The following is a 12891-nucleotide window of genomic DNA, read 5'->3' as shown; positions in this document are numbered from 1 at the left end:
TGATTATTGTCATAGTAGTTTATATTGTAAGGAAATGGTTTCTAAAATAGAAGGTTTGCATGATTTTTGCAGATGATTAGGACAAAAAGTAATTTTAACCAAGGAAAAGATAGTGTGTCAATGCATCACGTGTTATTAGGACAAGGTGTTACACTGGAGACAGTCAAAAATATATATAGTGGGACGCTTTAATATTTTTAAGAAAAAAAATTCCCAAATATGCATATAAACATATTACTTTTAGTATTCAGTTGATATAATTTGAGATGTTATTCAAAATAAAAGGCTTTTATTTTGAAAAAAAAAAGCCATAGATAGAACAACTACCTCTAACACAACAATAGCTGGTAAAGGTAAATCCAAAACATTTATTTAAATTTCAGCAGGATTTCTTCTGAGTGCTCTTTCCTAGACAAGGCAGACCGCCGTCTTTTGGCGAGGGATTGTTGCAATCTCGACTTCGTGTCTTTTTTCCAAATAAACATGAAGACCAGGTGCTCCAGCAGCTCCACACTCCATCTGTGGGACCTGTCAGAAGACAAACACTCATAAAGTCCTCGTTTAATACAGTTGAAGACAAAATAATCCCTTCAATAGTTTTCTGATATTTCCCAAGTGTAGTTTGAAACACATATTTAAACATAATAGTTTTATTAACTAGTTTATAATGACTAATTCCATTTATCTTTGCCACGGGGACCGTACAAAATGTTTTACTCGTTATTTTGCGAGAAATTAGTGACATTTGAAGGCTTAAATTGGTTAGTTCGGTTAACTAGGCAAGTCAAATTGTGACGTTTTGGTGACAGTCGCTTTAAATTCAAATTAGATTGTGCTCTTTTTAAAAGAGGGTGGAGCTACAAATGCCTGTGTGTCGAATCTGGACTAATTTTTTGGACGATAGTATATTATACTACGATACACCACAGTATACTATAGTAAAAACAAAAGTGGGCTATTACAGTTGATCTGTTCACCATAGTGAATGCTACAGCATACTCTGGTAATAACTAACAAAGTGTTGCAAATATTACAGCATAGAGTACAATTTGCTGAAGTATCAGTCAATACACTATAGTATTTATTTTAAATTACTACAGTTTATATCCACAAACATTTATGAAGTGAATATTATGGGCTGCGTTACCTTTCCTCTCAGTCTCCTCGCAGGCAGCACCAGTGTATCCGTTTTTACATAAGCAACTGCAGGCTGTCCCGGAGAGCACTGGAACGCCATTATTCAAGCAGGGGGCGCAGCGGCATGGGTTAAAGTTCTGCATGTACTCCTCCCACGCCATCTTCACATGGGGCAACTTACTGCTCAGCTGCTCAGCGGCGGTGCTTAAACGCAGCAGCTCATATATTGGTAGAATCTATGACAGAATGACCAAAACCAATAAATATTACCACCGGAACTACCAGAATTCCATAACTATTAGAAGAGCCATAGACTTCATTCTGACTAGAGTGTGTCTGCTTTTACAAACTAGCCCAGAGCGCCATCTGCTGTTAAAAAATAGCCTAGAGCGTCGTTTGCTGTTAAAGAATATCCTAGAGCGCCGTTTGCTGTTAAAGAATATCCTAAAGCACTATCTTCTGTTTAAAAACCAGCCTAGAGCGCTGTCTGCTACTAAAATGTAGCCTAGAGCTTCTTCTTCTATATAAAAAAACTAGCCTAGAGCGCCATCTGCTGTTAAAAACTAGCTTAGAACGCCATCTGCTATTAAAAAGAAGCCTAGAGCGCCATCTGTTAAAATCTAGAGCGCCATCTGCTGTTAAAAAGTAGCCTAGAGCATCGTCTGCTTTTTAAAAATAGCCTAGAACATCATATGCTTTTAAAAAATAGCTTAGAGTGCCATCTGCTGTTACAAACTAGCCTAGAGCATCATCTGCTGTTACAAACTAGCCTAGAGCGCCGTCTGCTGTTAAAATCTAGCCTAGAGCGTCGTCTGCTGTTAAAGAATATCCTAAAGCACCATCTTCTGTTTAAAAACTAGCCTAGAGCGCAGTCTTGTACTAAAAATGTAGCCGAGAGCGTCGTCTGCTATAAAAAACTAGCCTAGAGCGCCATCTGCTGTTAAAAACTAGCCTAGAACGCGTCTGCTATTAAAAAGGAACCTAGAGCGCCTTCTGATGTAAAAATCTAGTGCAATCTAGCGCAGTCTTATATTAAAAAGTAGCCAAGAGCACCATCTTCTGTTACAAACTAGCCTAGAGCGCCATCTGCTGTTAAAAACTAGCCTAGAGCGCCATCTGCTGTTACAAAATAACCCAGAGCACCATCTGCTGTTAAAAACTAGCCTAGAGCACCTTTTGTTGTTAAAAACTAAAGCGCTCTGCTCTTAAAAACTAGCCTAGAGCGCTATCTGCTGTCAAAAATTAGCGTAGAGCGTCGTCTACTGTTACAAACTAGCCTGGAGCGCCATCTGCTGTTAAAAACTATCCTAAAGCGTTGTCTACTGTTACAAACTAGCTTAGAGCGCCATCTGCTGTTAAAAATTAGCCTAGAGCGTCTTCTACTGTTACAAACTAGCCTGGAGCGCCATCTGCTGTTAAAAATTAGCCTAGAGCGTCATCTACTGTTACAAACTAGCCTGGATCGCCATCTGCTGTCAAAAATTAGCCTAGAGTGTCATCTACTGTTACAAACTAGCCTGGAGCGCCATCTGCTGTTAAAAATTAGCCTAGAGCGTTGTCTGCTTTTAAAAACTAGCCTAGAGTTCCATCTGCTGTTAAAAACTAGCCTAGAGCGACAATTGCTATTAAAAAGTAGCCTAGAGCACTTTTTGTTGTTAAAAACTAGAGCGCTCTGCTCTTTAAAACTAGTCTAGAGTACCATCAAAGAAATTTGGTTAGTAATAAAACCGCACCTCAAACTCAATTAGCGCCGGGTTATATTTCAGACTCTTTCCCCAATCCTTGTAACTTTTAGCATCTTTGATACCCAAAGATCCAGCGCTGGAGGCTGTGTTTCCACCCTTCACAAAGCCAAAGACATCCTTAATAGCACTGTGGGACTCGTCACTAGCTGTTGAAGATTAAATAATAATAAAAGGGAATATAATTTACAATTGATAAACACTAAAGAAGAATTGAAAATGAATGGGGCTCAAGGTCACGTACTTTTCTCATTTGATGTAAATTTTCCACATGATTTTCCTTTCACTGTAGCTTTGATTTTCTCCATAAACACCAGCCCGAATGATCCACCAATGCATGATCCTATCATCTGCCCAGTCATTTCTAGAGAGAAATAAAATGTAATTGTGCTTAAACATGAAAACAGCGACTACAGTTCAGGGGCTAATTCTTCGTGCGAAATTCTATCATACGGCGCTGCAAAAAGGGGCGGGATTAAACAAGATGATTAGAAATTAAAATAAGCGAGCGATTTTATTTAACATTTCTGTCCAGAGAGGTCATGTTTTGATCATCAAATGGTCTCACACAGTCAAGTGATGCGATTTCGCAGGTTAGGGTTCACTAAGCTTGAACTTTCCAACGCAGCGATCAGAGAAACTTGACGCACGAGCTGATGCATTTGTGTGCGTATGAATGGAAGTCTATGGGGAGAAAAGTCCAGTGTGACCGCAGCTTTAGGCTTGGGGATGGTGTCATGGACAAAGATGAAGACCAGAGGAGGGAGATGGGGATGGCGAGGAAGACAAAAGTGAAGAGTGGTGTTGGGGGGCTGGCATCATGGGTCCAATTGAAGGGGTGGGTACTTGGGGATGGTGTCAAACAGGGTTGGAAGAACAGTGAACAGTGAGATGGGGGTGTTGGGGCTGGAGGTTGGGGGGTGTAGGGGTCGCAGACAACAATACATGCTAGGGGTTGATTGGGGTGCCCCTAATGATGTGTTCACACCAGACAGCACATTAAGCGCGAGTGATTTACATGTCAATGCAAATGCACGAATAGACAACCTGTGATGCGATACGTGCAAATGACGCGAATTGTGTGGCGCAAATGGCACGAATGGCACGGCGCGAAAGGCCCGAATTGTTCGTTTAGCATGTTTGCCGCGCTTAACACACATTTTGCGTGAATTGCTCGGGTTCGAAAGTCTGAAAATCTGAGCTTAAGCGGATATTCGTTCTGCGCTAACCAATCAGGAGCTTGCTTTTGTGGGGGCAGACAGAAGCCCTGCCCATCATTTGAATCCGCGTCTATTCTGAAGTGAATTTCACGCGCAAATGAAGTGGACTTGATGCGCGAATGAAGCAGGGTTTGAATCGCGAATGAAGCGGGGTTTGACGAGCGAATGAATCGGGGTTTGATGCGCGAATGAAGCGAGCAATCTCAAATGTTTACGCGGCTATTTACGCGTGATTTATCCGCGCGTTCCACGTCTGGTGTGAACGCAGCATAATAGTAACTCCTGGGGACCCTAAAGTGTGTGGGCCCTTAGAATCATCCTAACTTCCCCCTCCTAGCGGCGCCCCTGTCAACATAATACTAAGCTCTACAAAGTTTCCAAGAATAAATCTGACAGAGATTCCTCCCCACGCCCCCTTCAGCCAATCACAGTGCACATAGCTAGTCACCATGCTGACATCATACATAGTAACAAGGTAAACTTCGCCCTCACTCTCACCTTTATGTTGCGTTCACACCAGACGCGGAAGAAGCATCAAGCCAGAGTGATTTACATGTTAAATCAATGCAACAACGTGAATAGACATCCTGCGAGAATGAAGTGGCGCGTTTTGCGCACTTGACGGACTTAACGAGTTTAAAAATTTGAACTTTAGCTGACATTCGCGCCGCGTTAACCAATCAGGAGCTTGCTCTTGTAGGGGCTGGATTATGATGTAGCGCCTGTTGTTGGTGTGGATCAAACTGGGCTCAGCCAGAAGCACCGCTGAAAGCCTCCGTTAACCAGGTTCAGTTTCTGGAGGAGTTGATGAACTCACAGAGCTGGTGCACCTCTGAAAGGATCTAGTGAACTCAGACATGGCTACAAATAATTTGACGCAGTTTTTCAGCCTTCATAAAGCACATAAACACAGTTATTTTCGCAATGAAATCCATGTTAGCCATTGAATAACAAAGCCCCGATAATCTTGCCAATCCACGTCTATTGCTCAGCGAATTTGACGCGCGAATGAAGCGAGTAAACTCTAAATGTTCATGCGTGATTATGGATCAGTACATTTCAGTCCTTCATCTGTAATGTCATTTTTTATGTATCGTGTATTTAACTTACGGTTTTCTTCCATTTCATTTATGTTCACAACAGCAACGTAATCCATGAGCCCACCCATGGTTCCCTCGGTGACGTAGTGTGTGCCGTATTCATTAAAAAACTGCGAATATGCGCCGAAATGGTAGTGATCGGGCAGATCAGAAAGAGCCCAGAGCATGTCTTCATCCAGAACCAGGTCTTTGCTTCTCATCTTAAACTGAGATGTTTGTATTTTTGACATCAGCTGGACGAAGCCCATCTCCTAAACATGCAAAAAAAAAGTGAAAAATTGATTACATGAGGTTTCTGAGGCATTATCCAAAACGATTCGTAAATACACAAATCCAATTCGTCAATTCAATATAAGATCCGTAAATTCACAAGTTCGATTACAAAATTCAAAACACGATTCATAGTATACAAAAATCTAATTTGTCAATTAAAAACAATCCATAAGTAAGTACACAAATTTAATCACAAAATTCAGAACAGGATTCGTAAATACACAAATCCAATTCATAAATTCGAAATACAATTCGTAAATACACAAATCCAATTTGTCAATTCAAAACGCGATTTGTAAATACACAAATCCAATTTGTCAATTCAAAACAATCCGTAACAAATTTAATCACAAAATTCAGAACAGGACTCATAAATACACAAATCCAATTCGTAAATTCGAAAAACAATTCGTAAATACACAAATCCTAGAGTTAAATAAATTGATTGATCTGGTAAATACCTCACCTTGTTCGTGTATTTTGATATGTTGTTGAGAAACATGAATTCAGCGCTGAATTCCACGCCGAATTCTACAAAACCGATTTGTGGCTTTATACCAAAGTTAAAAGAATTTTCAGAGTGTTTTGCTCTGAGAAAGCTGACAGCATCCTCATAATAATCTGAAGATTCTTCTGTACTGGCTTGTGCCTGAAAATGACAAAAGAAAAATGACAGTAAATTCAAATAAAAAAAGTAAAATAAAATAAAAAATTTACCATTTTTTTGTTTTTTTTGTGGGGCAAAAACAAAAAAGAAAAAGTACAGAAATTTCATAACCTATAAAATTGAAAAGATAAAAACTGTTTTGGGGGTCAAAAAAGACAAAAGAAAAATTACAATAAATTCATAATGTGTCAAAAAAAAGATGAGCTTCTTGGCTAAGACAAAATAAAAATTACAGTAATTTAGAATTTTTAAAATATGAAAATTAAAGTTTTTTAAGGCAAAAAAATGCATTTATTTTAACATTTTTTAAATATAAAAATTATTGTTTTTTGGGGCAAAGGTGAAAGAAAAATCACAGTAATTTTTACTTTTAAAATTTACATTTTTCCTTTTTTTAAGGCAAAATTAAAAGAAAAATTACAGTAATTTCGACTTTTTAAAATTTACATTTTTTCTTTTTTTTCAAGGCAAGATAAAAGATAAATACAGCAATTTTGACATTTTTAAAATTTAAAAACTACAGTTTTTTGGGGGGGCAAAAATAAAAGAAAAATTACAATAATTTTGGCATTTTAAAAATTTAAAAATGTCCTTTTTTAAGGCAAAGACAAAAGAAAAATTACAGTAATTTAGGCATTTTTAAAATATAAAAGTCATTGTTTTTTTGGGGCAAAGATGAAAGAAAAGTTACTGTAATTTTGACATTTTTTTATTTTAAAACTACCATTTTTTAGGGCAAAGACAGTAGAAATATTACAGTAATTTTGTCATTTTTAAAATATAAAAATGAAAAATTTTGGGGGCAAAGATGAATAAAATTTATTTCAACAATTTTTAAATTGAAAAATTCCCTTTGGGGGTTGGGGGTGGGGGGTGGAATGAAAGAAAATTACTGTACATTCTTACTTTTTTGATATAAAGATTTAAATTATAAATTACTGCAATTTAAGTAAAAAACTGTAATTATGTCCGAGCTCAGGGGTCTCTGCCAAAACAGCATGCCAAACCTGCTATTACTATCAAACAATATCTAAGTGTGAACTTTTGAAATATACATATACGGTTAATAATGAACTTTCAATGTTTTATTAATTACATAAGCATAAATCAAACAGGCAGTGATAGTTCCTTAATAAAATAGAATAAGAAAAAATTGAAATAACAAATGCATCACACAGCACATCATACCATTATCTGAAATGAGAGGAAGTTGTACGGTTTCCTGTAATATTTTTCAGCGTCGTCATAACTGAGGTGCTCACAGAAAGGATCGAATGTAAGTTTCCTCCATTCTCCATTATAGATGTATTCACAGACGCCTCCCACGTAATTGGGGTCCAGAACTCGACTCACAAAAGAACCAGTTAAAGCGTTATATCTGAGGAGGAAAACAGACAATTATTAAAGACTTAAATACATACACATTATACAGAGAAAACACATATTTAAACAGTTCTAATTTAAACAGTAACTACTTCTAATGCTTGATTTATTTTGTCTTTGCTATTATGAAAATATTAGACTTAAACATGCAAATTTAAAGGCTTAACTAGGTTAAAAAGGGTAAAGTTGGTGTAATTAGGCAAGTCATTGTATAACAGTGGTTTGGCTAACAATATTGGCCTTATAAGTTTTTTTAATTGAAATGTATGTTTATTTATTTAGTTGTTTGATTTCAATTTATTTATTTTTTTATTTTTTATATATTTTTATATTATATTTATTTAATTTTATTTTATTTTATTTTATTTTATTTTATTTTATTTTATTTTATTTTATTTTATTTTATTCATGTTCCTTCGGCTGAGTCCCTTCATTTATCAGGAGTTGCCACAGCAGAACGAACCGCCAACTATTCTGGCATATGTTTCACGCAGTGGACGCCCTTACAGCTGCAACCCAGTATTATGAAACACCCATTCACTCTTACACACACACACACACTCGTACACTACTGCCAATTTAATTCATCAATTCCCCTATAGTGCATGTGTTTAGACTGTGGGGGAAACCGGAGCACCTGGAGGAAACTCACACCAACACGGGGAGAACATGCAAACTCCACACAGAAACACCAACTGGCTCAGCCGGGACTCAAACCAGATACCTTCCTGCTGTGAGGCCACAGTGCTAACCACTGAGCCACTGTGCCGCCCCATTTGACTATTCAGACAAATAAAAAGAAATGACTATGTTTTACCCCAGTGTGGCTTTGTCGGCTCCTGGTATAATCAACATGCCTTCACATTTGTTTTCTCCTCTGTTTATCGCTTCACAATCAGCCTCATCCTTCTGATTTAAACAGTCTGGTTCACCGTTGCAACGGAGCGACTTTCCAATACAGCGTCCTGTGAGGATGCATATACAACACAATTAAGCTGGAACACACTGCAAACAATATCTGTTCATGAACAGTTTGTGTAGTTTTTGTTTATTTCAGGTTGTGAGTTGCATTATGGGATGTTGATCTCTGCTCTGTCGACTTTTGATATTGAAAATTCAACTTGACTCACTTTTATTGACATTTTAGTCGTATAAAACAATATTATAACCTATTATAAATAATAACTAGAGAAACAAAACACTGCAGACTATTCCACATGACAATAAAAGTCACTTTTTCAAGGTTAAAGGTAGTTGGAAGAAAGATCAACATCCCATAATGCAATTCAAAAGCAGAAATAAATGGGGAAAAAAAAAACATGAATCAAAAAATATGGAAAACTGCTATTTCATTTATTCATTCATTTTCTTGTCAGCGTAGTCCCTTTATTAATCCGGGGTCGCCACAGCAGAATGAACCGCCAACTTACCCAGCACATTTTTATGCAGCGGATACGTATTTGGACTGTGGGGGAAACTGGATCACCCGGAGGAAACCCACGCAAGCGCAGGGAGAACATGCAAACTCCACACAGAAACGCCAACTGAGCCGAGGATCGAACCAGCGACCTTCTTGCTGTGAGGCGACAGCACTACCTACTGCGCCACTGCTTCACCTAATTTACAGATATTATTTACAGTGTAGTTCTAAAGCCCAAACTCAAACTAACCTAACAAAAAAAAACTAAATAACAATCACGGTCAAGCAAATCTGTTGTTGGAGGAAAATATTAAATTAAATGATAATAGCAGAAAAATCAAGAGAAACACAGAAAAAAATCTAATTTAGTTGAAATTTTATTTGCAAAAATTATGTTTGGTTGCAATAACTTGTTTGAGTTTAAATGTATTATCAACGTTCGGTGACCAAACTCATATTTTAATGTACATAACTGTTTAATAAAATGGTTTGGTTTAAATGCAGAAACAATTGTCTACTGAGAAATGGATGAAACTATTCATTTTCAAAAAGGGGATGTTGAGCACTGTACATATCTTGTACAGTGCTCATATAAACATATATATATATATATATAAATATATCGGCTTAGTCCCTTTATTAATTCGTGGTTGCCATATATATATATATATATATATATATATATATATATATATATATATATATATATATATATATATATATATATATATATATACAGTTGAATATTATATAAGTATATTTTAATATTTCCTAAATGATGTTTAACAGAGCAAGGAAATTTTCACAGTATGTCTGATAATATTTTTTCTTCTGGTGAAAGTCTTATTTGTTTTATTTCGGCTAGAATAAAAGCAGTTTTTATTTTTTTAAACCCCATTTTAAGGTCAATATTATTAATATTACTGATTTTTTTTCGATAGTCTATACAGAACAGATCATAGTTACACAATAACTTGCCTAATTACCCTAACCTGCCTTGTTAACCTAATTAACCTAGTGAAGCCTTTAAATGTCACTTTAAGCTGTATAGAAGTGTCTTGAAAAATATCTAGTCAAATATTTATTACTGTAATCGTGGCAAAGAGAAAATAAATCAGTTATTAGAAATGAGTTAATAAAACTATTATGATTAGAAATGTGTTGAAAAAAAAAAACTTCTCTCCGTTAAACAGAAATTGGGGAAAAAATAAACAGGGGGCGAATAATTCAGAGGGGCTGATAATTCTGACTTCAACTGTATATACATATATAGTTTATAAATATATATATTCATTATACACACACACAGACAAAAAGTAAAATGAAAGACAGGCAGAAACACTGACCTTTTGGACCGCAGGCAAACATGTCCCCACAGTGGTCTTCCTGTTCCTGACACTCGCCCTCTTCAGGACACTGTTTTTTGTCCCATTGACTGTGCAGACACCTTTCACCCCCGAACTGAGAAGATCGCTCCAAATACTGGAAGCGAATCTAGAAAATATCAAAAACATACAGCAGTAAAAAAAAAGCAAGTATTTAAATTCATACTACGGTGCTTTGGAAAACTTGATTCTGATCGGATAATAAACATTTTCAGATAAACTTTCACCTGGACTGACATTGTGTATTTATTATGTTGTTTATTATGTTTTTAAAACTTTAAAGTACATGTGTTTATATATTTTTTCAACCATTGTAATTACAAAAAATGTACATATATGTTATGTAATATATTAAATCAGCTATATATATATATATATCACATATATATTAAATTTAATTTAACACACATGTATGTGAACATGTATGTATAATTCCAATGGTTAAAGAAAAAGTAAACAGCCATTTTTTTCAATATTTTATAATAAGTGTTACATATATGGCATATATAAATATGTAAAATCCAAATATGAACTTGTATGTCATATATTTATACAAATCAGATTTCTATATAGAAAAATTAGGTCAGCTTCATCTTTATATTTTAACATTTTATTTCAGATTCAACACATTACAATGAACAAAAAATAGACACTTACTGAGAATTTATGAATTTAATATGTGAAGTGACACAGTGACCAAAATTTAGCAATATTTTGAAATAAATGTTGCATATTTGAAATATATTTTATATATGTGGAATCCAAAGATGAACTTGAATGTTATACAGAATTTAATTTGCATACATTTCCATAAATTATGTTGTCTATGGGAATTAAGTTGACTTTATCTTCATGTTTTAACATTTAATTGTAGATTTAACACATGTATCGTAAATATATATATATATATATATATATATATATATATATATATATATATATATATATATATATATATATATATATATAATTGAAAAATAGACTCACTCAAAACAATAATTCAAGGTAAGTGGTTGCAAACAATTTATATGGGCTGAATTTAAACAAACAAATTAAGTTGCAAATTACAAAATGTAAATTTAGCCATATAAATTACTTGTAACCACCTTAAAATATTACTAAATTCAATAAAAAAATCTGTGCCCCTACAGAAGATTTATGAATTTAATATGCATTTACTATGATTTTAAAGAGTGTTAACCGTTTGTTTTGTGCTCGAGTGACCACAATTTAGCAATAATTTAAATTTTTTTTTGCATATTTGACATATATTTTATATATGTGGAATCCAAATATGAACTTAAACGTCCTACTGAATATAATTTGCATATATTTCCATAAATCAGGTTTTTATATGGGAATGAAGTCAGCTTTATCTTTATATTTTAACATTTAATTTTAGATTTAACACATTTATCAATACAATATTAACCACAAATAGAGACTCACAGAGAATTGTTGATCTCAATATGCATTTAATATGTATTTAAAGTATGTTTACTATTTGTTCTGTGCACGAGTGACCACAATTTAGCAATATTTTGAAATAAATGTTGCATGTTTGGCATATAATTAAATATATGTGGAATCCAAATATGAACTTGAATGTTATACAGAATAAAATTTGCATATATTTCCATAAATTATGTTGTATATGGGAATTAAGTGGACTTTACCTTCATATATTAACTTTTTATTTTAGATTTGACGCATAGATCGTAAATAAAATATATATAATAAATAAAAAATTGACTCACTTAAAACAATAATTCAAGGTAAGTGGTTGCAAACAATTTATATGGCTGAATATTAAACAAACAAATTAAGTTGCAAATTACTGAATTTAAATTTAGCCATATAAATTGCTTGTAACCACATTAAAATATTACTAAATTCAATTTTAAAAAAATCAGTGCACCTACAAAAGATTTATGAATTTAATATGCATTGACCATGATTTTAAAGAGTGTTTACCGTTCGTTCTGTGCATGATTGACACGGTGACCACTCCGTCCAGCTTTTTAGTTTACAGTCAATAGGAGGGGGGGTGTTGACTCCTCTGGTGTGTCTTGAAGAAGCATTAGCCCTGAACACACACACATAATTTAGTATCAAAGCACAATATTTAAATCTCCAAAAGTAAACATTACCTGATTCTCGAAGTGTGTTGTAAATCACTGCTATATCCAGCAGCAGAAACACAATGACTGAAACAAATCAGAAACGCACAAACAGAAAACACAAATGTAGGCATAGCTGAGACCGCTGGATTGAGATTGATCTGATCTGAGACCTCAGTCCAGTCCGAACACTGTTTGCTATTAATGATTGACAGAATTTGGAGGATCTCTTGGATCTTTTTTCACTTGTTTTCCCAGAATGACCCTCCTCTAAGCAAACATATGCATTACAAAATGTATTTAAACCATCACCTCTATATGCTTTATATAATATATTCCCGCTCTATTCATGAAATGGGTCATAATATAGTATAAATATAAAATTAGCATAAGTTTATGGACATCCCTTCAACTCTAAAACACAACCCAGAGATAATATACTGC

General features: G+C 34.7%; 1 protein-coding gene across 1 annotated transcript; it reads right to left on the bottom strand.

Annotated features, from left to right (window-relative positions):
* Window positions 1–174: 174 nt before the first annotated feature.
* Window positions 175–12567, bottom strand: c8a (complement C8 alpha chain). Its single transcript, NM_001003496.1, is given in 11 exon segments — window positions 175–528; window positions 1148–1373; window positions 2871–3028; window positions 3124–3243; window positions 5210–5450; window positions 5939–6121; window positions 7328–7517; window positions 8340–8487; window positions 10289–10436; window positions 12302–12413; window positions 12478–12567. Coding segments are annotated over 9 exon segments (1437 nt in total). The 5' UTR covers window positions 10311–10436; window positions 12302–12413; window positions 12478–12567; the 3' UTR covers window positions 175–379.
* Between the last annotated feature and the right edge of the window lie 324 nt (window positions 12568–12891).

Source organism: Danio rerio, chromosome 2 (genome assembly GCF_052040795.2).
Source record: "Danio rerio strain M-AB ecotype USA chromosome 2, GRCz13ab, whole genome shotgun sequence".
Lineage (NCBI taxonomy): Eukaryota > Metazoa > Chordata > Actinopteri > Cypriniformes > Danionidae > Danio > Danio rerio.
Note: the sequence above shows the minus strand (reverse complement) of the source record. Positions and strands in the feature narration are given on the sequence as shown.